This window comes from Somniosus microcephalus, chromosome 31 (assembly GCF_052327205.1).
Source record: "Somniosus microcephalus isolate GS21.2 chromosome 31, FLI_Smic_1.0, whole genome shotgun sequence".
Classification (NCBI taxonomy): Eukaryota; Metazoa; Chordata; class Chondrichthyes; order Squaliformes; family Somniosidae; genus Somniosus; species Somniosus microcephalus.
Genome location: NC_141017.1, coordinates 22,023,024 through 22,046,962, shown reverse-complemented (window position 1 = coordinate 22,046,962; position 23,939 = coordinate 22,023,024). Strand labels below are relative to the sequence as shown.

Sequence of the window (23,939 nt, the reverse complement as noted above, 5' to 3'; positions counted from 1 at the left end):
TGTTGGTCTCTTTCTAGCAATCTCATTGGCCTATGGTGTCGCTTTCTAGAAGTCTTATTGGCTCATCGTGTGACTATTCCACAATTGAGCTCTGATGCGGTGCTACAGGGATTCACTAGTTTTTAGTTTATGACGATGTGCCCAAAAAATCCAAAATTGATACCTGTTAGACTTGGGTCCATAATGGAATAAGTGTTACTTTTGTAAGTCTACCTTCCCTGTGACGGCAATTTCTACCTCTTGGAGCCAGTCTAAATGTTGCTGTTGCGTCACTCCTATGATTTGCTGTGCGCAGATTGGCTGCCGCGTTTCCTACATAAGTGACTGCACTTAACATACTTAACTGGCTGTACAGCGGCTTTGGGATACCTTGAGGTTGTGAAAGGCACTAAATAAAAGCGAGTCAATTCTTTACTGGACTTTCCATTTGTGATGTAAGTGCTGGTGATTAACAGTTCACCTTTTTGTGGAGGGAGAGGCAAACCAACATCCGGGACTTGGGAGCCAAGAAAGGGAACAAATTAGACAGAATAGATGGGGAGCAGGTAAAACATAGGCGAGTGTTTACAACTTCTTGTCAGCCTGGGACCCGAGAGCATCACTGGGAGATGCACTAGTTAAGTATACATGCTCCTTATATCATGTCTGTTTTTGGCCAGGCCTCCGTTATGTAGCTGGATTCAAATTCATGTTCCACGTATCGCTGCATTTATCAGATTGTTTCTGCGCGAGACAGAGCTGCAAAGACAATGATGGATATTTAGTATTTTAGGAGCCACGTTAGTGCCATTAGTAAACGTGCTTCATTTGGGAGGGGGGGGGTGCAGTTTATAAAACCAAATGTAATTGGGGAGGAGCAGAGAACATGGATCTAAAGTCTTTGTTCTGTGCTGCAAAACACTGTCGAGGAATATGAAGAGCACTGGAGCAGTAAAATAGATTTGTGCTCATTGACGTGAGAGCTCTGCATAAAAGATGAGCGTGCACTTTATATGAACTTTGGGGAGAATAAGGAATGGCTGACATCTTTGGCTGTTTTGAAGGTATGCGAGTATATTGGAGTGCTACTGAGACTCTTTGAGCATTTGTTTTTCTGCTGTTTATATCAAATTAATTTATATAAAAAAAGTTAAGACTATTTAGTTTTGACATTTTACATTGTATTCCTCAGCCAATATGGTTCCAATGTGTTTTTTAAGAAAGCCTTTAGGATAAATATTACAAGTCAGCAGCAAGCTGCTTTTGCGCTATGTTGTCTCCATCTGAAAGGATTCACTCGGGTCATGCAGTTAATTTGAACGCACACATGTTGATCTGGAATTCTAGTTCCTTGGACGCACTGATTCTAGCAATCTTGGTGTAATTAAGTTTGTCTATACAGTCTAGGAGCAGATGCCCAGGTCTTTAGTAAGGAGGAGTTTCTCCTCCAGAACTTCTGTAGAGTTTATAGAGTTATTTTGAATAGAATTAGTTCCCTAACCCCAACAGTATTAATATAAGGCACTTTATAATCATTCTGGAACTATTAGATATTTCAAGCATGTTTGTGAGTTGCAAACAATGAGTTTTGACGACATCTCCTGTTATGCTTCTAGTCAAAAATGGACAACAAACAGTATGGGGACGCGCAAGAATTTGCAGCAGACGTTCGGTTGATGTTCTCCAATTGTTACAAATACAATCCTCCTGATCATGAGGTGGTGGCCATGGCGAGAAAACTGCAGGTTGGTATCTGGTTCTGAAAGGAATATGCTGCAATGAACACTGTCCATTGGTCTGTAAAGCCCTCTGATTCATCTCTCTACATGACCGCTCTAGAAATGTAAATTGCTTTAAGTTAAGTATCTGCGGTTTAGTGCAATGGCAGTTCACTCCAGCGTTTCTTTACAGTGAGTTCACACTCTAGCGTTTTCAAGCAGGCAAGTTGGAGAGATCACCCAGACTTCTCTTGTATACTTACTCGATGCTCATCTTGATATAATCCCTTAGTACTGAGTACTATATTAAATGGTGCCCTAAAGGAGGGAACAGGAGAGTGAGGAAGGCCGAGAAGTTTTTATAACTTAGATTTAACCTAATACGTCCTATGTTTTTACCAGAAGGAAAGTAATGTATCAAAATAAGCTGCTGTAAAGCAGTCCCTGTAAATGAAGAAAAATGTCTTTCAAGCAGAATGACATTCATATGCAAACTTTTGTTCCCACCTGTGTTGGAAGTAAATGTGATCCATCTCCTTGGCCTCCACATAAAAGATGACGGTAGGACTCAAAAGTGGAGGACCAGGGATCTGGGGGTGCAGTACACCGATCTTTAAAGATTGGAGTACACGTAGAAAAAAAGATCAAAAGGGTGCCCAAGATTCTGGGGTTTGAGGTGTCAGTCTTGGCTTAATTGGTCACACTCTTGCCGCTGAGTCAGAAGGTACATGGGGCTCAGGCTGCGCTCCAGAGACTTAAGCACATAATCCAGGTTGACACTTCAGTGTAGTACTGATGGAGTACTGCATTGTCAGAGGTGCTGCCTTTCAGATGACGTGTTAAACTGAGATCCCGTCTATCCTCTCAGTTGGATGTAAAAGTTCCCATGGCACTATTCAAAGAGGAGGAGGAATGTTCCTGGCTGCTCTATTCCCCAAACAACACCATTAAAAACAGATTATTTGGCCATTTACCTCATTGCTCTTAGTGGAACCTTGCTTTGTGCAAATTGGCTGCTTTTTTTTTTGCCTACATTACAATAGTGACTACACTTTAGAATGACTTGATTGGTTGTGAAGCGTTTTGGAATGTCCTCAGGATGTGAAAGGTGCAAGTTCTGTCTTCTCTTTACGCATTGAGTCATTGAAAATAAAAGCAAGGTAATTAGTTGAATTATTACATGCCATGAGTTTGCGGACAGTTGGAATATTGTGTTCAGTTCTGGGTACCCCATGTCTATTGGAGCTATGAAAAGGGTACTGATGTAAGAAAACTACTAGGCACTTGGTCTGAGTATTAAACAAGGCTTTAATCAACTGTTTTTCAACATGGAGATCGAGTTGTGTCCTTCGCTAGTTCCTGATAAAGAATGTCCTGAGCAAGCTGGGCCCATGCCCGAGTATTTATACTCTCCCTGGACAGCGCCACCAGCAGGCCGCCCAGTATCATTTCATAAGTCATTTCCACATGGATGACAAGATTCATGTCAGGTACAACGATGTTTCAGTAGAACACTACAAGGAATTGGAGTTGATAATCATGAAAAAGATTCAAAATTGTGACTTCACTGATAGAGAAGTTTGAGGCAGGTTCGACTAGGTTATCAAAACTGTGAAAGGTTTTGAGGGTAAATAGTGAAAGATTATTTCCACTGGTTGGCCAGTTGGTAACAAAGGGGCACAGGGTCAGGATTATTATTAGAAGGACTAAATGGGAATTTTCCCAACTCCGAAGGTTATTGGGACATGGAATACCACAATTGGCTGCTGATGCAGATGCTATAAAAATGAATTGTATTTTAAGTATTTAAAAAGGAAGAATTTAAAATGGTATGGGAAAGCGGGTAGGGAAATGGGGTTGGATTAGATGACTCCAGCTGAAGATCAACCACCAGTATAAGCACCATGGGCTGAATGGCTTCCTTTGTGCTATAAATTCTATTAAAGTAATAAAACTCTAACTGAGTGAGACATAGTGTTTATGCCAGTGTCTACTCTGTGCCAAATTCACATCTTTTGGATTTTCTACAATCTTGGCAAATTTTCAGAATAGGAAGATGTGAGTTTTCTGCAGAATCTACAAAATGAAATTATAAATGGTGAATTTCCCCTCCTGGGGAGCAACTATTTGGAAGCAAGTTTTATAAATGCGCCAGTACTAAGTCCCCCATTGGTATCCCAATTTTTGAATGAGGAGTTAAAAGGGATAATTTCCACCAGTATGCTCACTGCCACCTCCTTGTCATCAATTTAATGCTGTGCAGTCTTCTGTTTGAAGGGGGGGGGGTTGCGCAGGAAGAGAGGGGACAATTACTTGATCCCTGCCGTTACAATGTATGAGAGATAGAATTAGTCTCGATATGGTTACACTTTGGCTCACAATAGAAAAACACCAAGAAAAAAAAAAATCAGAACCCTTTTTAACTGATTTCCTCCACACACAAAAACACGTTTACTCGGCACAGACCATGTTCCCAACCACGGGAGGCAGAAGGTGGCTCTGCTAATGCTTCTGGCAGTGTTGCTCGTAAGCGAGCCTGTCGGAAATGTGACCGTATGGCCTAGCTCAACTTGCCGTCCAATTTCACATTTGCTTCCTGTGAGAAAATACTTCAACTTGGCATCTTTAGCCAGGAATTTGCAGTGTGGAAAATAAAGGGCTTGAAACAGCATTCTACTTCCCTCACGGCATAGGGCCTCAATACCAATGTGTTGAGTCACTAGTCACTCTATTTTTAATACACGGCATAAAAAGCTACATCCCTGAACACAGCATTGTGTACCAAAATGGGCCATGGAGATCAAAGCCAGCTTTCATATTTTTGGGTTTTCATTTTTTTCCAGGACGTATTTGAGATGCGTTTTGCAAAAATGCCAGATGAGCCTGTTGAACCAGTGGTTCCATCTCCGCCTCCTGTGCCACCTCCGACCAACCAAGTGTCGTCCTCATCCTCGAGCGACAGTAGCAGCGACAGCTCCTCTGACAGCGACAGTAGTACAGATGATTCCGAGGAGGAGCGGGCGCAGAGGCTGGCTGAGCTTCAAGAACAGGTACTGCCGCTGAGGCCACTATAAATAAAGTGGTTGTGGTTGGTTTCAGTACCCTGGCATTCACCACAGCTGCATTTTTATATCAGTAGTAGGCAGGTGATGAATGTGCAGTTATAAACAGCCCTGAAATAATGACATTTTACAGTAAATCAGTGTGAGTTACAAATTGTGATTTTAGCTCCTTGTCGTAAACTCTAGGAAAATTTGTATATACTGACCATCTTTTGTTTCCTTCAACTGAGTTTGATGTCCATCCTTGTTCTCTTGAATTATTTTCCGTAAACCTGTTTTTTAAAAAAAAAAAAAAAAAAAAAATTGTTTAGTCTAATTTGTCTTTGAACGTTACCAGTTAGCCCATGTTATCGTTTTCCCATGTACAGGAAACTTTGGTTTATCCGGAGGTTAACTGTCCGGAAAGCTCGAGCCACCGGCAAAAATCAGGAGCCGTTTTGCCAGGTTTTTTTTTAACCAGTCAGGCTCTGCAAGGTCTCGCTGAAGCTGTTGCTAAGCTACAGAGACGCTTGCAAGGTACGGCCGACTGTTTAGAAGCTGTTGCTAAGCAACGGGGTTTGTTGCCAGATACGGAGCTCAAAATCTCCGTATGTTTCAACATTAGCGCTGGTTTGTCCGGCAGTTTTGATGGGACGGCAACAGCTCGGTCCCGTCGGTGCCGGATAGCACAAAGTTTCCTGTACCCATCTTTTAACCCTAAAGGCACGCGTGGCTTTCCTCTGCTTTACGATGATTTTAAAAGCATTCTTCATTTTTCTTCAGTGTTGCTATTGCCCCTACCTAATAGGACCTCCCAAACAACCTGATGCTATTATAGTCCTGGGTGGAATACTGGGTTGGAACTGCAGAAAACCACAGCGAACAAACTGCATAAGAGCAAATGTTAAAACGTAGCGCAGAATACAATTTTCCCTCTGCTGATTCCCATTTTTACAACGGATTACAGCTTGAGGAATGTGTTTTTGGGTCATATTAAATTCAATCAAATGTACAACTGGAATAAAACCATGGGCTTGAAACGCATCCAATGACGCACATTTCTCCTGGGCCTGGATATTAAGGAAATTGCTTCATACAGGAAACTTTGTGATATCCGGCACCGACGGGACCGAGCTGTTGCCGTCCCATCAAAACTGCCGGACAAACCAGCGCTAATGTTAAAACATACGGAAGCTTTTGAGCTCCGTATCTAGCAACAAACCCTGTTGCTTAGCTTCTAAACAGTTGGCCGTAGCTTGCAAGCGTCTCTGTAGCTAAGCAACAGCTTTAGCTAGACCTTGCAGAGCCTGACTGGTGGGGAAAAAAAAAAAGCAACGAAAAGAAAAAAAACTTACTGAACCGACTCCTGAATTTTGCCGGTGGCTCGAGCATTCTGGACAGTTAACCTCCGGATAAACCAAAGTTTCCTGTATAATTATTGGCTAAACATTTTTTTAAAATTTCTATTTCCTATTGTCAAATTGTAGTACAAAACAAAATATTCGTGTCACTGAACATGGGGCTAGGCAGTGAATTGAAGTTTGGAGCTGATCTGAGTAATGCTTAATCTTACTGGGCTTGGGGTAAATCCACTCCTAACTAAGCAAGAATGATCACACAGTTTTATCAGCAGTCCAAAGAGGTTTTGCTAAAAGCTTCAGATACCAGAGTTGCAGAGATGTTTTGGAACATTTTGGAAAGTCCCCCACCCCCACTACAAAGTAACTAATTTCTTTTGATAGCGAGAGGTTGTTTTGATTCTGCCCAACTCCTGTAACCTAGAACGATTTTTGTTTTTTTCTAATCTATCTAAGTGATGAAATTCGATTACACTAAAGTCGCAATATAATTTGAGAACTGAAAACCGGTCAAAATGTTGGTTAACCTGTTTCCTGGAAGGCAAGCTCGTTGCAGAATGACTCCGTTTATGTTGTGTTCAACATCATCTTAGCAACATGCTGTGTTTTAGAATTAATTCATATTAACCCTGCTCATTTGAGTGGAAACAACATGGTTGAATTTAGACGGAAAGCATGTTTAAATTCACAGTTGAGTCACAATGTTGACTGAATTTCACACTCTGCGTTCCATTGGTGGAAATTTGGAGTTAGAAACTTTAGCCTTGACCAGATGATTTGGAGATGGAAGTGAGTTTACATTCAACTGCGCATCATTTCTAGTTGCTGTTATTGGTGGCATGTATCGTGAGTGAGTCATCCACGATGCACGTGGACCAGTTTTTTTCCCCCCCCTTCTGATCGGAATTGCTTTCTTAAATAACTGGTTTGAGATCAGAATTCAGACAAAATTTGGATTTCATCCATTCTCCACTGGAGAACGAATTGTAAATGACCTTTATTTTGGAACGTCTAGATACTGGCATACCATGTTAACTTTGAATGGGTTAAAATGTTTTCTGAATTGGCTGCTGTAGGTTTTTGACTATTAAGTACTTGGTAGAAATTTAATCAGGAATTACCTCAGCTGATAGTTGGGAGTTTGTGACTCGAGATTAAAAAAAAGTTAACGGATAATGCTGGATTTTGATCATTTACTCAAAGGTCACATCCTCTGCTTACTCTGGACTGCACGCCACTCTTTATGAAGAAATCCATCTTGGAACACTGGAATTTTTCTATGTGGGTGGTGACATTTTGTCATCTTCCCACTTGTCCAGACATGTAATTACAGCCCGTTTCTTGTGGCACCAGTGGTTGAATACATTTAATCTAGAATGTACTCGACTGCAGTCAGCCACTTGAATGTGCCCCATCTAGGATGGTTATTCATTTAGAGGCCGAACCTCAATATTAAGTGATGACTAGCGGGAAGAGGGCAAGTTATGGCAACTAAAGGGGAAGCCATTTACAATGTTAGAAGCTGGTTCTCTTCGTAGCTGGAGGCCAGATATGATGTGAGCGCTTGGCAACTGCTTGAATTATAAGTAAACTCTGCAATTTTTAACATTGAGGATGTGCTGAGTGGTAGCATAGAATGACTTGACTGCATCTGTTCCGAGAAGCCAAAGTAATAACCGCGTTACTCCCGAGAGCTATGGAGAGTGATATCGTCTGATTTCATCCTGTCGTATCTGAAAAGTGGAGTTTGCCTACTGTGTAATTTAATTCAGCAATCAGGATTTTTCAACTGGTGATTCAGACTGTAGGGAGTCAGTACTGAGAGATTGCAGCATTGTTGCTTTGTCACCTGTTAAGAGTTGAAGAATATGCAAGGAGGAAAGTGTACCCTTTGCATGGTGGTTGTGAGAAAGTATTAGAGCAGTCCTCTTGAAATCACAGCCACTGTATAAATGTGTAATCGTGAGCATTACAGGGCATTGTAGGAGGTGCTCGGCATTGCATCTGATCTGTGTCATACCTGACCTTTGGAGTGCTTGGTAATGTCACCGAGTACAAATTGTTCTTAAAAAAAATACTATTTCCCAGTCCCCTCGATCTGTATCTTGTGCGGACGTGCACCCATCAACCAGAGGAAATAAATGCTAAAGAACAGCTGTGTATTGTGGCAAAAGCCTGCAAAATGTTCACGTGGGTTCAGCATTTGCTCAAGTCAACGTCAATTAAGTCTGACGAGCGTTGTTTTGTGTCATGCAGTTGAAAGCGGTACACGAGCAGCTGGCTGCCCTTTCCCAACCACAACTGTCAAAACCAAAGAAAAAGGAGAAAGACAAGAAGGAAGAGAAAAAGAAAGAGAAAGAGAAGGAAAAGGACAAAGAAAAGGAGAAGCATAAAAAGAAAGAGGAAGTGGAGGAAAAGAAGAAGAGCAAAGCTAAGGAGCAACAGCCAAAAAAATCAAAGAAGAACAATGCAAATACCAGGTAAATCTGTTCACTTGCAAGTTAACCCTGTACACATTTGAGAAAAATGATAATGTTAGTTAAATCATAATCTATCAGCTATGTTGTCAATTGTACTGATTTCTGTTTTAATCTCCTACAAATTGGAAATTCTTCCCATTCATACAAGGGAGCAGCATTTAGAGATATAGTCCTTTTAGGTCTTGATGCAAGTTGTTTGAAAGCGTACTGATGTAGAAAAACATCTGAAAGTTGCTTCCCACCCCGTGCCCCCTCCAGTTTTGTGAAAAGCACTTTTCAGCCTATGACCTGTCTGCTTTGGCCGACTGGAATTGCATCAGTTGAATGCTAGTCTTGGGTTTTGGCCTTCTGTTCATGCTCTACCATGCAGTGTTTTCTGCTTTCTAATGTGCATGGCTCCTAAAGGTGATGAAGCTAGTGCCAACCTCCGTATGGGGCTTTGACAAAACAGTCTTATCTGCTGGAAGGCTGTTTTGAGCTAGAATATCCAGTCGAGATTTCTTCCATGTTCTGACCTCTTGAGCGTTGCACCTTGTAGCTTCAAGCTCCTAGTCAGATGCAGACTTGAGACAGCAGTTTCTCCTGGGTGCAGCCATCAAAGGATACAATCTGCCAAATCATGCCTGGGGAGGAAGTTTTCAGACCCTTGGGGCTAGAACTACCTACGGCTCAAGTCACAAATCCATTATAGCTTGGGTCTGGCCTCGGCCAACTTTGATACCTGTCGTGTGACTACCATGTTGGATTATTGACTGATGATGTTGCAGTGAAGTGATCTTGACATGTCACACTTCAGCCCTGGTCAAAACAAGCTACATTCACATTGGAAATGATGGAGAATCTAATCCCAATTCAGACAGATATTACTGATAGCAAGGGAGCTTTTGGCCAGCAACATCCAAGAATGAAATGCATAGGTAGGTTCTCCTTCTCTTCCCACCCCAACCTTTTGATCCAATTTGAGGATCCCTTGAGCTTATGAGAACAGCAATCACAGCTCTTTCCAGTTAAGTGATTAGTCTTGTCAAGTAACTTCATTAGTAGAGGATAGTCAAAGTAAAGACAGGAGGAAAGTTCATGCGCACACAGATCAAGCAGTATATTTTGGCGATTACTTTGCCCACATTGCCATTTCCTGGAAATTACGTGGTTGGGACAGACATCATGAATCTGGTAGACCAGCCAGAGGAACACATTGCTAGCTTCCAGCTCTCTGCTCAAATGTGCTTTGTGGAGGCCTTTTTGTTAACTTAATGAAGGCAGTATCGATGTCATCAAATAGATAGAATATACAGTGTCTATCATGGAGGAAGAAACTGTTCAACCCACCAGATATTGCTCAATAGTCTTGCAATTTCAGACCAACTATGTTAAGAATCAGTACCTCCAAACATTTAGATTCCTGGGGTTGTATGGTGTATACTGTGGATGCTCTAGAGTCATAGTCATCATGGCACAGATGGAGGCCATTTGGCCCATCGAGTCTGTGCCAGCTCTCTGCAGAGTAATCTAATTAGTCCCATTCCCCCGCTCTATCCCCGTAGCCCTGCAAGTTTATTTCCCTCAAGTGCTTATCCAGTCTCCCCTTGAAAACATTGAGTGTCTCCGCTTCCACCACTTCCGTCGGCAGCGAGTTCCAGGTCCTCACCACTCGCTGCGTAAAGTTTTTCCTCACATCCCCCCCTGAATCTCTTGCCCAAAACCTTAAATCTGTGTCCTCTAGTCCTTGTACCATCAACTAGTAGTAACAGCCTTTCCCTGTCTAGCCTATCCAAACCCGTCATAATCTTGTACACCTCTATCAAATCACCCCTCAACCTCCTTTGCTCTAATGAAAACAAATCCAGTTTCTCCAACCTGTCCTTGTAGCTAAGATCCCCCATCCCCGGAACCATTTGGTAAATCTCCTCTGCACCCTCTCAAGTGCCTTCACATCCTTCCTAAAGTGTGGTGACCAGAACTGGACGCAATACTCCAGTTGTGGCCTAACCAGCGCTTTATAATGATTCAGCATAACTTCTCTACTTTTGTACTCAATACCTCTATTTATGAAACCCAAGATCCCATATGCTTTGCTAACCACTCTCTCAATATGTCTTACCACCTTCAGGGACATATGCACATTAACTCCCAGGTCCCTCTGTCCCTGCACACTCTTTAAAACTGTGCCATTAAGTGTATATTGCCTCTCCCTGTTCCTTCTGCCAGGTCATTTTTATATATCAAAAAAAGCAGTGGCCCCAACACTGACCCTTGGGGAACACCACTGTCTACCATCCTCCAGTCTGAAAAACAGCCATTTACTACAATTTGCTGTTTTCTGTCCTTAAGCCAATTCCTTATCCAAGCTGCCACTGCCCCACCTATTCCATGAGCCTCCATTTTGTTAACCAGCCTTCTACAGGAAACTTTCGTTTAACCAGAGGTTAAATGTCCGGAAAGCTCTATCCACCGGCAAAATTCAGGAGTCGGTTCAGATAAGTTTTTTTACTTCTTGTTGCATTTTTTTCTCCAGTCGTGGCTCTGCAAGGTCTAGCTGAAGCTGTTGCTTAGCTACAGAGACGCTTGCAACCTACGCCGACTGTTTTGAAGCCAACGGGGTTTGTTGCTTCACACGGAGCTCAGAAGCTCCGTATGTTTTAAATTAGCGCTGGTTTCTCCAGCAGTTTTGATGGAACGGCAACAGCTCGGACCCGTCAGTGCCGGATACCAGAAAGTTTCCTGTATGTGGTACTTTGTCAAATGCCTTCCTAAAATCCATGTAGACAACATCCATTGCATTCCCTTCATCGATCCTCCCTGTTACTTCATCCAAAAATCTAGGTGTATATCATCTTCTATTGGACATTTAAAATTAATTTACATTTATGTGACCCAGTGTGGGTGTCTCTATAGCTTTGATACCTACTACGGTTGTAGCCCAAGTTGGAGAACGTTGTGAAAGGGTAGGTATACAGTTTAGCTCGGGGTGTGCTCTGGGCATACATCAAGATTTTAAAATGGGCAGCACTCCATGTGATATCAAGAAACATGAGTGCACTGGACACAGCAAAGACTACATGTTCCAACAATAATCCTGGCTGTAGCTCTGAAGATCTGTGCTCCAGAACTAGCTGTGCTGGAACTAGAATTAGGTCGATCTGCAGAGGCTTCAATTTTCCTTTATTAGGAAGCAGATCTTTCTTTTCGTCTCCTGTGTCAACGAAGTACAAGCTGTCATCTGACAGATTAATCCTAGAGGTGAGAGTGACTGCCCTTGACATCAAGGCAGCATTCGACTAATGTGGGGCAACAAGGAGCCCTCGTAAAAATGAAGTCAATGGTGATCGGGGGGGAAAACATAGAACAAAGGAAGGTGGATGTTGGAGGCCAATCATCTCTGCCCCAGGACATTGCTGCAGGAGTTCCTTAGGGCAGTGTAGGCCCAACTAACTTCAGCTGCATTCATCAATTATATTCCCTCCATCATAAGGTCAGAAGTGGGGATGGTCACTGATGATTGCACAGTATTCAGCTCCATTCACAATTTCTCAGAAGCAGTCCGTGCCCGCATGCAGCAAGACCTGGTGAACATTCAGACTTGGGCTGATAAGTGGCAAGTAACATTTGCGCCACACAAGTGCCAGGCAATGACCATCTCCAACAAGAGAGTTTCTAATCACCTCTCCTTGACATTCAATGGCATCACCATCGCCAAATCCTCCACCATCAACATCCTGGAGGGTTGCCATTGACCAGAAACTCTCATGGATAAATGCCTTGGCTACTAGAGTAGGTCAGAGGCTGTGAATTCTGCGACGAGTGACTCACATCCAACTCCCCAAAGCTTTTCCACCACCTACAAGGCACAAGTCACAGATGTGATGGAATACTCTCCTCTTGCCTGGATGGCTGCAGCTGCAACAACACTTGAAGCTTGACACCATCCAGGACAAAGCAGTCCGACTCATCGGCAGTCCAGCCACCACCACAAACATCCACTCTCTCCACCGTGGCTGCAGTGTGTACTACCTATAGGATGCACTGCAGCACCTTGCCAAGACTACTTCGATAGCAGCTCCCAAACCCGTGACCTACACCACCTAGAAGGAAAAGGGCACTGGGTGCATGGGAATACATCTCCAGGTTCCCCTCCAAGTCACACACCATCCAGGCTTGGAAATATGTCACCGGTCCTTCATTGTCTGCCGGGTCAAAATCCTGGAACTCCCTACCTAGCAGCACTGTGGGAGTACCTTCACCACACGGACTGCAGTGGCTCAAGAAGGCGGCTTACCACCACCTTCTCAAGCACCTAGGGATGGACAATAAATGCTGGCCTTGCTAACAATGCCCCATCCTGAGAGTGAATTAAAAAAAACTTGTATCCTTTTTCTGTTTCCACCCATATGAATGGATGGATGATCCTTTCTTGTCCAGGAAACTTTGTTATATCCGGCACCGACGGGACCGAGCTGTTGCCGATCTCTCAAAACTGCCGGACATACCAGCGTTAATGTTGAAGCATACGGAGGTTTTCATCTCCGTATCGGACAACAAACACAGCTTCAAACAGTCGGCCCGTACCTTGGAAGCGTCTCTGTAGCTTAGCAACAGCTTCAGAGAGACTTTCCAGAGCCTGACTGTTTGGGGGAAAAAAAGCCACGAGAAGAAAAAAAACCTAACAAAACGGCTCCTGATTTCTGCCGGTAGATCGAGGTTTCCGGACTTACAACCTCCGGATAAACCAAAGTTTCCTGTATATGGATATTGTCCTGCCTTTGAAGAATGTGGAAGGTTACACCTTTGGATAGCTGGTAGTAGCCAACTTTTCAACTCCAGTGATTTTTGGAACTCAGATTAATATAGAAGGTTTTTTTACTTTGCTCCCTTTCTTTAAGGCAGTGTACAATGATTTATCTGAAATAAAAATGGTTGGTGCCTTAATTACTTAAAGACAGAGAACGTGGTTTCATAATAAGCCATGTGATGCACACAGGATGTCATAAAATTGTTTTGCGATCAGAAAGTTGTGCAGAGCTATCAATATTGTGTGTAGTGTGGGCGAACTCTTACATTATCTCATTTGGATGGATGAAGTGTCAGCATTCCTCTTATTTCGAGCAAGCAGATTTCTAGTAGGATACTTGGTGGAATCTGTGGCTTCAACCACTGCTGGTTCAGCTAATGGGAGATTTTGTAGAGGTGAGCACGTGTGGGAATTACTTGGGGAAAATATTAACCTTTCCTCCAAAAGTGAAGCTTTCAGTTGGCCATTCAGCTGACCGTAGCAAATCAATCCAGTTTAAGCACAGGAGTGGAGTTAATGGATCATGGTGTAAATGAGGTGGGTAATTGTAACAAGTGGGATTTGAAGAGGAAGTATATTGTATTGAATTGCCACCGAACCCTAAAGGTTACAAGGGAGGATAAATATATGCTCGTCAGTGTCTGAGAGTGCTCCTTTGTTTACTCGTGTTTATATTGGAATTGCGAGTTAGAAACAACCTTGAAGTAGATGTTTAGTATAGGATTCCCCCCCTTCTGACCTGAATGAGGACTGCTGGACAAAGATACTCGGATTGCTGTTCAGGGCTTCGCATGATGCGGGGGGGGGGGGCTCCGACAGAAGATGTCTGCAGGTTACTTGTAACCAGAATTGGTAACGCATCAAAGTGGCTCTCGGAGGGGGTGGGGCAACGCGAACCTCTCGCCACCCCCCAAAGTGCAGATAATATGACATAATTTGTCTTTAAAATCTGGGCCCTTTTTTAATTAAAAAAAAAAAAAAATCAAATTACAGGAAACTTCGTGATATCCGGGACCGGCGTGATGCCGATCTATGAAAACTTCCGGACAGACCAGTGCTAATGTTGAAGGATACGGAGGTTTTCATCTCCGTATCTGACAACAAACACTGTTGCTTAGCAACAGCTTGTAAACAGTCGACCCGTACCTTGGAAGCGTCTCTGTAGCTCAGCAACAGCTTCAGAGAGGCTTTCCAGAGACTGACTGTTTAAAAAAAAATGCTAGGAGAAGAAAAACCTAACAAAACGGCTGCTGATTTCTGCCGTTAGATCGAGGTTTCCGGACATACAACCTCCGGATAAACCAAAGTTTCCTGTATTACAAAGTATTATTAACATCGTTTCTGTCTCTCTCCTATTTAATATTTGTTTGGGCAGTTGTGATTACATCACTTGGGGTTACAGGTGAGAAAGGGTGACTTGAGCCCAACAGGGAGCTGACTTAATTTGTGGTTCATTCTGAAGCCCTCATAGGTTCACTGTCTCCACAGGTATAAACTTGTCTCCCTCAACTGTTGGGCAGTACTCGAAGGAGTCACCTCTGTTCACTCTAGAATCAAAAAAATAGTTTAAAAAGACAATTGGACAGAGCAGCCTGAAAAATGTTGACCATTAAATGTTGATTTTTATATAGGTCCTAATAGCGAGAGTCTGGGTCATTTTGACTATTAAATTGCTTGTTTTAGTGGGACTCCTTACTTCCCTCTTTTTTTAATTTCTCCTAAAGTCTGCACTTTAACAAAAAAAATCCTTAATTTACCTCATCACATCTCCTACTGTTCAGATTTCTTAGTGTCCTGTACCATAAATGTTGATTCTTCCCCTACGTTTCTCAAGAATATTTGAAATGTGCAGATTCTTTCTGTACAGATGTGCTGACGGTGCCTGTGAAGCACCACTTGCCCCAAGCCTACAAGTTATACCACCATGTTTCCATGTTTATGTCTTAATTCTGGGGTCTCTTCCTTCAGGAGTATGAAGAACAGCAAACCTGGTCCTACGTATGACTCGGAGGAGGAGGATAAATGCAAGCCGATGACGTATGAGGAAAAGAGGCAGCTGAGCCTGGACATAAACAAACTTCCCGGTGATAAATTGGGACGAGTAGTTCACATCATTCAGTCCCGTGAGCCCTCACTGAGAAACTCAAACCCTGACGAGATTGAAATAGACTTTGAAACGTTAAAACCCTCCACGTTGCGAGAGCTAGAACGATACGTTACATCATGTTTACGGAAAAAAGCGAGGAAACCTCAAGGTGAGAGTTAACCCTAGCGGATAAGAGAATGGTTGATTGTCACTATATAACTATATAAAATTGCTCTAAAAATTCATACATTTGATTCATGCACACAATCTACACAAGCCATCCTCAATATATCAATCATTCCCTCTCTCTACCACAACTGTTCTTCACTTACCATGCCGCACACTATTTCCTGACTGCAAAGTATGTAGGGAGCTTCCCCCCCCAGACTTTTCCTAGTATTACCTCTGAAAGCCGGCTGTTGGTTGGTGTACAAGACAGACTTGGGGTGATTGTTACTTGGATGCTTGTTTCTTTCCTGGGCCCTAAGCCATGCCATTGCCATTCTATGGAGTGACTAGGCACTTCAGTGGTGCCATGACTGGGTTTGTTGAAACAGTGACCACATATTGGCTCAAAATAGAAGAAAAGTCGCAAATGCTAGAAGCCTGAAATAAAAACAGGAAATGCAGGAGAGGCATCTGAAAGAGAAAAGATTTTCTGCTGGCTGCGATAGATTGAAGTAGGAGCGCTTTAAGCAAAGCTTGATCGAGGCTTGTTAATTGACCTTTCAGAAATTAGTGTTGGCAGTGCAAGACCTTTTGGAATGGCCTTCCGCACTGAATTCCAGTCCCTTGTGTGTAGCACTGGTAACGAGACACGTCATTTATTTCATGTCGCCTTCGTCGATGGCGGGCAGTTTGAATCCACTGAGCGTGTTGTCACGACTTAGTCTTCCTTTTTTTTAAAAACCTTACTGCCCCGGAGAATCACCTTTGTGTTTAATAATGAGTGAGAAGCATGAGCAACATTGCTACATGAGCAACATTGCTACATGTGTAGTGTTGTAAGTTGCTTTTTGACTCTACCAAAATGCTCCCTTTTATTTTCCTTTCACTCCCAGCTCTCCGCAATGGTTGACTCCTGTCCGATACAGTACGTGCTTCACGGTAGCTCGCCCCCACGCCCTGCCAGAATGACCATTCTTCATGTGTGAGGCAGCCAGTGAGTGTTCGCTGTCTGTTCAACTCTGGGGGTGCCGCAGCAAAGCTTTTTTCCCCTTTTCCCTCCCAAATGTCAGCTTGACATTTCAGAGTGGATGAATGCTGGGATTTCCCCCCTAATATTCGGATTTCCTCATTTCTGCATGGCGAGACTTGCCGAATCGTAGCCAGGAATTTGCTTACGGTGTCGCCACGGTTAGAAGTGCTGGCTGATAAGTTAGCCGCCGACTTTTTCATTGTAAAGCCCCAACAATCTATTACTAGATTGTGTGTTCCCCCACCCATCCCCTTTCCACCCCTTAAAATCAAAGGCCCGGAGTGAGGATTTGAAACAGCACGAGGAAAGATTTGGTAAATTGATGTCGTAGCTGACGCAGGGAGGAGTGGCAGAGCCTGGGGAATAACAGCTAAGTGTTCAATTATTTATTCACACCATATTTAACTATGCAGTAGGTTAAAGGGCTACTTAAGAAAATAATTAATAAATAATGGCTAGGGGAAAAAATCTATGTCAGCTATCAGTAAATAGTTCAATAGAAACTGATGTCACCAATAGAGGGGAGTCCTAAACTGAGCAATAACAGTAACTAACAGAAATCAAACTAAATCCATCTGTTAATCATTTAGTATTAAAAACAAATTAGTTATCACTAGAAATAGATAGATAACTCTACAGTAAATAAATATATAAAGTAGATAATGGGAGCGCAGGCAGTGTGTCAGAGCTGCAGAATGTGGGAATTGGTGGACAAGGAGACTGTCACAGATGACATCACCTGTGGAAAATGTCTATGCCTTGAGTCACTTCAGCTCAGTCGGTTAAGCTGGAGTGCAAACACTGAGGGAGGGAGATGAATATCTGGATTGTTTACTCCAGAACACAGTCACAGCGCATAGAGAGATACAGATATAGGAAGAGGAGTGTGTGACTGACTCGTCAGTAGGGCTGGGGGAGCCTAGTAGAGTCAGATAATCTAAAGAAAAAGGCACACGCAAGGTGCATCAACAATTAAGGAACGAATGACAAAAGGGAATATGATGAGACAAAGAATAAATATGAAATGGATGTATTGAAGAATATAAAGAAATAGTGAAGTATTCTATCGGCACATAAGCAACAGAAGGATAATTAACATAGGGTTAGGGCCTCTAAAGGATGAGCAAGATAAACTCCCAGGAGATGATACTGAAATGGCAGGGATAAGTACTTTGCCTCTGTTTTTTACTGCAGATGATAAAGAGGAAATGACAACAGTAGTAGTAACCTAGAGGGATATTTTAACAGTTGATATGAAGGACAGAGATACGAGACATACTAGTCAAATTTCAGGACCAAGCCTCCGGTTCAGACGGATTGAAACTGCGGATACTCAGAATCTATGGAGGTGATAGCAAAGCACTAGTGCATATATAAAAATTCAATAGGAAAGGGAATAGAGGAGTTTCGAACAGCAAATATAATTCCTGTCTTCAAAAAGGGAGATGGATCTAATCAACAACAACAACAACTTGTATTTATACAGCGCCTCTCACATAGTAAAACGTCCCAAGGCCCTTCACAGGAGAGCTAACAAACAAAATTTGACACCGAGCCACATGAGCTATTAGGGCAGGTGACCAAAAGCTTGGTCAAAGAGATCGATTTTAAGGAGCGCCTTAAAGGAGGAGAGAGAGGTAGAGAGGTTTAGGGAGGAAATTCCAGAGCTTGGCCTAGGCAGCTGAAGGCACGGCCGCCAATGGTGGAGCGATGAAAATCGGGAATGCTCAAGAGGCCAGAATTGGAGGAGCACAGAGATCTCGGAGGTTTGTAGGGCTGGTGGAGATTAGAGGTGGGGAGGGGTGAGGCCATGGAGGGATTTGAAAGCAAGGATGAGAATCCAGGGAACTATAAACAAGTGAGCTTAACATCAGTGGTTGGAAAGATATTAGAAAATGTGTCTGATAAATTCATGCCAGAATTCCACACTTCGGTGAAAGAGAAATACTGCAAAGTTTTGCATTGAGCGTTTTAATTAAATATGCATGTGAGGTTGACCCTGTAAGGCATTATCTACTAAAATTAGTGCAAGTGGCCTTGGTAAGTCAGTGATTTCTTTTGGCTAACACTGGGATAGAAGGATATGAGGCAGGGTGGGAAGAGGTAATTGGCGTGGGAGGAAACTAGCTCACTTGATGCAGGGAAAATTTCTCTCTGTTGACTTCACGCTTGCTTGTTAGGCCGTAGTGCCGAGATGCTTTACTAACCTTTTAAGTGGGAATTTGGAATAGCATCTGCCAAATATTCAAGCTCGAGTTATTGGCCCAGAAATTCGGGTCGGGGGCTTCCCGCGGGTGTAAGCCCCCGACCTGCACTTACCTAGCGCGCCAGCCGTTGAGCTGTGGGCCCATGTGGAATTCCGATCCGGGGCCTGGTCCAGCTGCCGGTGCGCAGTGCTTGTGTATCCCAGGGGCGCAGTTAGTTCGAAGTGTCCCCTGGGATCACGTGGGCCATGGGGAGCCAATCGGACCAGGGAATGCTTCATTCATAAGATTGACAGGAAGAGCTGTCAAAACTTAGAAATACTACGTCCCCAAAACAGCACTAAATCTTCAAATAAATTTTTTAAAAATCACTTTTTAAAATAAACTATAAATTACATGAAATAACTTTTAAACAATAATTTAAATTTTTGAAAAAATAATTTTATTTTCTAACGGGGCTAAAAATAAACTTACCTTGCTTTAAAGTATTTAAAAATAATAAACCTGTGGAAAAAATGTTTTAATTTTAATTAATTCACCACTTACCTTGTAAAAAGCAGGCCTTATGCCTGCTTTTTACATGTCTTAACTTCTGGAGACTTACCCTCCTGGGAAAACCTGCAAAAATAACCCAAAGTTCGATGCGCATACGCAGCCTCTCCCGCGCACGCGTTCGAACTCTGAACCCCTTCATTCAGGGGAATGGAAGTGCCGGTTTCCCGCGCATGCGCAGTGCATGCACGAAACCGGCACTTCCATTGGGCTTACGGGTGAGTACCCCGTGCGTACTCACCCGTGGAGACCCGAATTTCTGGGCCATTAATTAAAAAACCCAGCATCAAATATCAATCAACGGGAATAGAGATGGAAGTTGCTCACCCGACCAGAGCAAGCATTTGCCATAAAATTGGAGACGCAAACTCATTTCTGTCGACCTCACTCTTGCAACCTGTTCTATGGCCAGGTTACTTCTGTGGCGTTATGCTGTGTTTAGTTTGTTCTGCCGCATGTTTTGTTGCAGCATACTATAAAGCATTGGTGGTACCTTCGGATCCTCTTCGTGTTTCAAACTGGAAAAATTATAACCCACAGAAATGAATTGGAAACTTCCTCTGTGGTCTAGCACGTGGCTCTGCAGGAAGTCAGATTGTGATATTGCGCAGGGGCCAAATGCAGTATCAGTCGCTGCTGCAGAGTATGCCGGCAACAACGGATGAATCTCAGAAATTCTGGCAACGTTGTTGCGGCTTGACTGCAGGTTGGAGGTTACTGGCCCAAAATTCTTGAGGTTATAAGAATTCTGAGCCCGTTGAGTCTATACAAGTGTGAGTAAGATCGGTTCCAAAAACTCCCTCTGGACAAGTACCAGTTTAAAACCAATTTCAGTCTTGCTGCCGCAGCTATCTGTTTTGTCCCTTTTATTTTCCATTAGTTTTCAGATACTCTGGGCACACACTTGTCAGGAAATTTAAGATTGAATTCGTCTGGTAAACATTCATTTGAAACTATCCTTCACCTCAATATGTTTAATGTGTTTTGTGCTCCTCATGTGGAAGGATGTTAGTGCAGAGGAATGGGGATCCTTATTTGTTTTAGGAGCCTAGGGTCAACATCACACGCTCCTAATTCATATGCCGTAGAATCAGAGGCAGAGTGAAGCTTGACCCAAACACCGTTCCTTAACTCCCAACATCAGAAGAACATCCTGTACAGCACCAGAGTCCCCCTTTCCATTTCTCTCATGAACTATCCCGGTGTCCTTTCTGAGATTACCAATTTAGTGCCAATTTATGGGCAATTTTGTTCTTGTGGGCCTATGCCTATGGGGAGTTAAAACTACAGAAACTTAATTTCCTTTGGACCATGCTAATTGAGAGGCTTTAATCCTACCAATCCAGGTTAGATTGAACCCAGGTCCCAGAGGTGATGGACTTTAACGCCACGTGGCTCCCAATCTTTTTTTCTTGACCCCTCTCTCTGATCAAAATGATTGACAGAGACATAAGAACATAAAAAATAGCAGCAGGAGTAGGCCACACGGTCCCTCGAGCCTGCTCCGCCATTCAATAAGATCATGACTGATCTTCTACCTCGACACTTTCCTCACGCTATCCCCATATCCCTTGGTGTCCAAAAGAAATGATCGCTCTCAAGTCCTGCTCTTGGGCATTTTATTTGCAGCTCGTTACTGGAGAGGCATGCAAGATTATTCCAAGATTATTCATCTCCCTTTATCTTCCCCTCCCTTTGTCTAGTTGCTCGTGTTGTATCAGCCATCGTGTCTGGTGCAGATTGGCATCTCATTGTGGGCACAGCTGTAGTTACAAACCTGAGTCCCCACACGACCCAGCACATTTTGCCACTGTGCCATTAGCTGACTGCCTAGATTTTACTTCAGGGTGGAGGGTGCTGTTAAAAAAAATAAAATAAAAATAATTGAGGCTATTAAATCGCTTGTGTTATGGTGGGTAATAAGTACATGTAAATATATCGAATTATAATTGATATGTTCCCGAGGGGAAAACATTTCCTTTCACCAACCCCCTCCACCCAATTCAGCTGCAGTTGAGCTGACTTCTGATGATCCTCAGCCAGACCTACAAGGTGGTGCCCCAGGCAAGCCAAATATATTGCCACGGCAGGAATGCATACATGCCATTAGCACTAACGTACATGCCACTTGGACAGTGTTAATCACATGAACAGCGAGGGAGCTACTCTTACATTTGCGGGCCTGCGATGACCGCCTTCTGTGTGAAATTGTGCGGTAGCTGACTGCTTTCAATATTAGCTCGAATTCTTTAGGATTGGATTGTGGAATTAGGCTAGGTTTTGGCAAGCTTAGATTAAAATAAATTCAAGAAATAGAGAAGCTAAATCTTTTTCCTCTTCCTCTCCTCTCTTTTTCCCCCCCCCCCCCAATTTCTCTTTGAAACTTGTCATGCCATGTTACATCTTTGCCATTGTCTAATGGACTACGTCACCATTTGAATAACCTCATAAAATATGTATTTTATTTCTCATTTCATATATAGGCATGCTTGTGGGTCGGCAGCCTTGGATTTTGGCAGTTTTCATTTTCCTACATTCCCAAATGCCATTCCATTATACGTTAAAACGTACTGTCCACGAGACAAGTGCTTAAAATAAAAATTATATCCCTGTTGGGAGAAAGTAGAGCAACTCCGACCAGCTGCTCGGTTAATTTGGTGTTTTCCGTGCCAGTGATTTGACGGAGGCTGTGCAACTGGGCTCTGAATTCACATGCTCTTTCTTTTGGCAGCCAACACTGCTGAACATCTGTGAGTCTCTTCGTGGTTGTGGTTCGGGGTTCCTTCCAGCTCCCGGGCCACAGTCTTTTCTCCCCTTCTCCCAAGACAACTTTTAAACACTCGACATTTGAGATTCTACACACACTTTGGTTCTTGCACTTCCAATGTTTTTTTGTCATGAAGGCCATTGATAGCCACATTTGTGAGATTCTATATATGGGGTGGGGGGGGGGTGGAAAGGACTTGCTGTGCATAACTCGGTCCTTGAGAAAATGTGCCTCCTCCTGTTGTTAAAAAGAAAAAAGCATTTTTTAGCATTTTCACTATTTACAAATAAACTAGACTGCCAATTGGCTCGTAGATTATCATAGGAGTTTTAGTGCAAAAATGTTGATTTTTGGGACAGTATATATAATTGTGTGTTAGGCTCCTAAACCAACACAATCTGGGTGGCCTGTTCTTCTGTAACTTGTTCTTCAGTGTTGTATGCGTTGTTCTTACCCCGTTGGAAGATATTTGCACTTTTCAGTTTTGCAAAAGTGATCATCGGTAAATGATCGGCTCAGTTATATCATCGTTCCACTTGTGTATGGGCACGCACTGGTGGAGTGATGATGTCACTGGGGCTTCTTAACCCAGGGGTCAAAGCAACTGCTGGTTTTCAGAGGTACATTGTTTCCTTTTAAATATTGAACCTGATTCAAGTCTTTTCCAGTGAAATTGATTTTTTAAATTTTTGCAAAACTTGATGATTGCAGCGTAGTGATGTCATGATGTAATATGAAACCTGTCTTTGCCATCTGAACGTGAACATGTTTGTGATTGTCTACAGGAAAAAAAATATACTCAACAAAACCAGGCGGAGCACTGAAACACGACTTCTGTCCTGCCACTTGCTGGGGCTTGAGTCAATCCCTGTGCCCAGTCCATAATGCCAACCATGTCGCCGTGGGGAAGTACTAAATACTTCCTCAGAGAGCGTGGAAATCTCTGGCCCTTGTGGCAGCTTGTTTACGGTGGTTTGGGAGGCTTTACAGCGGCTCGTCCTCCACCCTCTTGCTATGGGAGAAAGCAGTTAAAAAGAAATGATGGTTTTACTTGGTCCAAGGTTTTTTTTTTAATGGCAGAAGCAGATAAGATATTTAAAATTTTGTTCTTTTTTTTCCCCCTCTGAATCCCTGGGGCCTGCACTGACTATAGCTGACTTTTGAGGTTGTTGCTCTTTGTAAGTTATCGGGAGCAGTGACCAGGGATTACTTTGTTCTTTCTCCCCTACCCTCTGGCCTGTGCAGCTCTTTAGAGCAGCCTAACTGTGATTGGAACTCGTAGCAGTGAATCGAACCCCATACTTTGTCTACCTACTTCTCTCTCATGCATTTTTTTTGTGATTTAATCTGTCATTAAAACAGTGTTATCATGACCTCACTATTGCAGAATCCAAATGCTTCCAAACATTTGCTAAAGTCTCTTCAGATTAATGACCTTCACAAGAGCAGTCACAAACTGTGAATGGTTTTTTTTTTTGTTTTCCTACAGCTGCTTTTCTTTTCTTTTTAAATTTGCAGAACCCTTGCATCTGATCCCACGTGCCAAACTAGAGTAATTTTATTCTCTCTGTGTTGTACCTGTGTACCGGTACCAAAGTGTTTGGTCCAAATCTTGTTGTGTGATGCTGTTTGCAGTGAAAAAAGTCCCAGGGAAATCGCACGATGACCTCCAGCTAGACTCGAAGAGTGAGCTGGATACCAGGTTACATGACGCTAGCGGCCAGCTGAGCTCTGGGAAGAAACCAGGCAGAAAAGGTTGGTGTAGTG

The 23,939-nt window shown here is 43.0% G+C and overlaps 1 protein-coding gene across 10 annotated transcripts in view; it reads left to right on the top strand.

Moving 5' to 3' along the window:
* The window catches only part of LOC147097627 (bromodomain-containing protein 4-like), a 205,547-nt gene that overhangs the window by 129,445 nt on the left and 52,163 nt on the right, over positions 1-23,939 (top strand). For 8 of the 10 annotated variants that reach the window (XM_085971599.1, XM_085971596.1, XM_085971600.1 and 5 more), the window contains 5 exons: positions 1,596-1,724; positions 4,541-4,747; positions 8,353-8,576; positions 15,334-15,620; positions 23,808-23,927. In XM_085971599.1, coding sequence (XP_085827725.1) covers positions 1,596-1,724; positions 4,541-4,747; positions 8,353-8,576; positions 15,334-15,620; positions 23,808-23,927 — 967 coding nt within the window. The remainder of the gene's footprint in view (positions 1-1,595; positions 1,725-4,540; positions 4,748-8,352; positions 8,577-15,333; positions 15,621-23,807; positions 23,928-23,939) is intronic. The other 2 variants (XM_085971602.1, XM_085971601.1) reach the window with 2 other exon arrangements.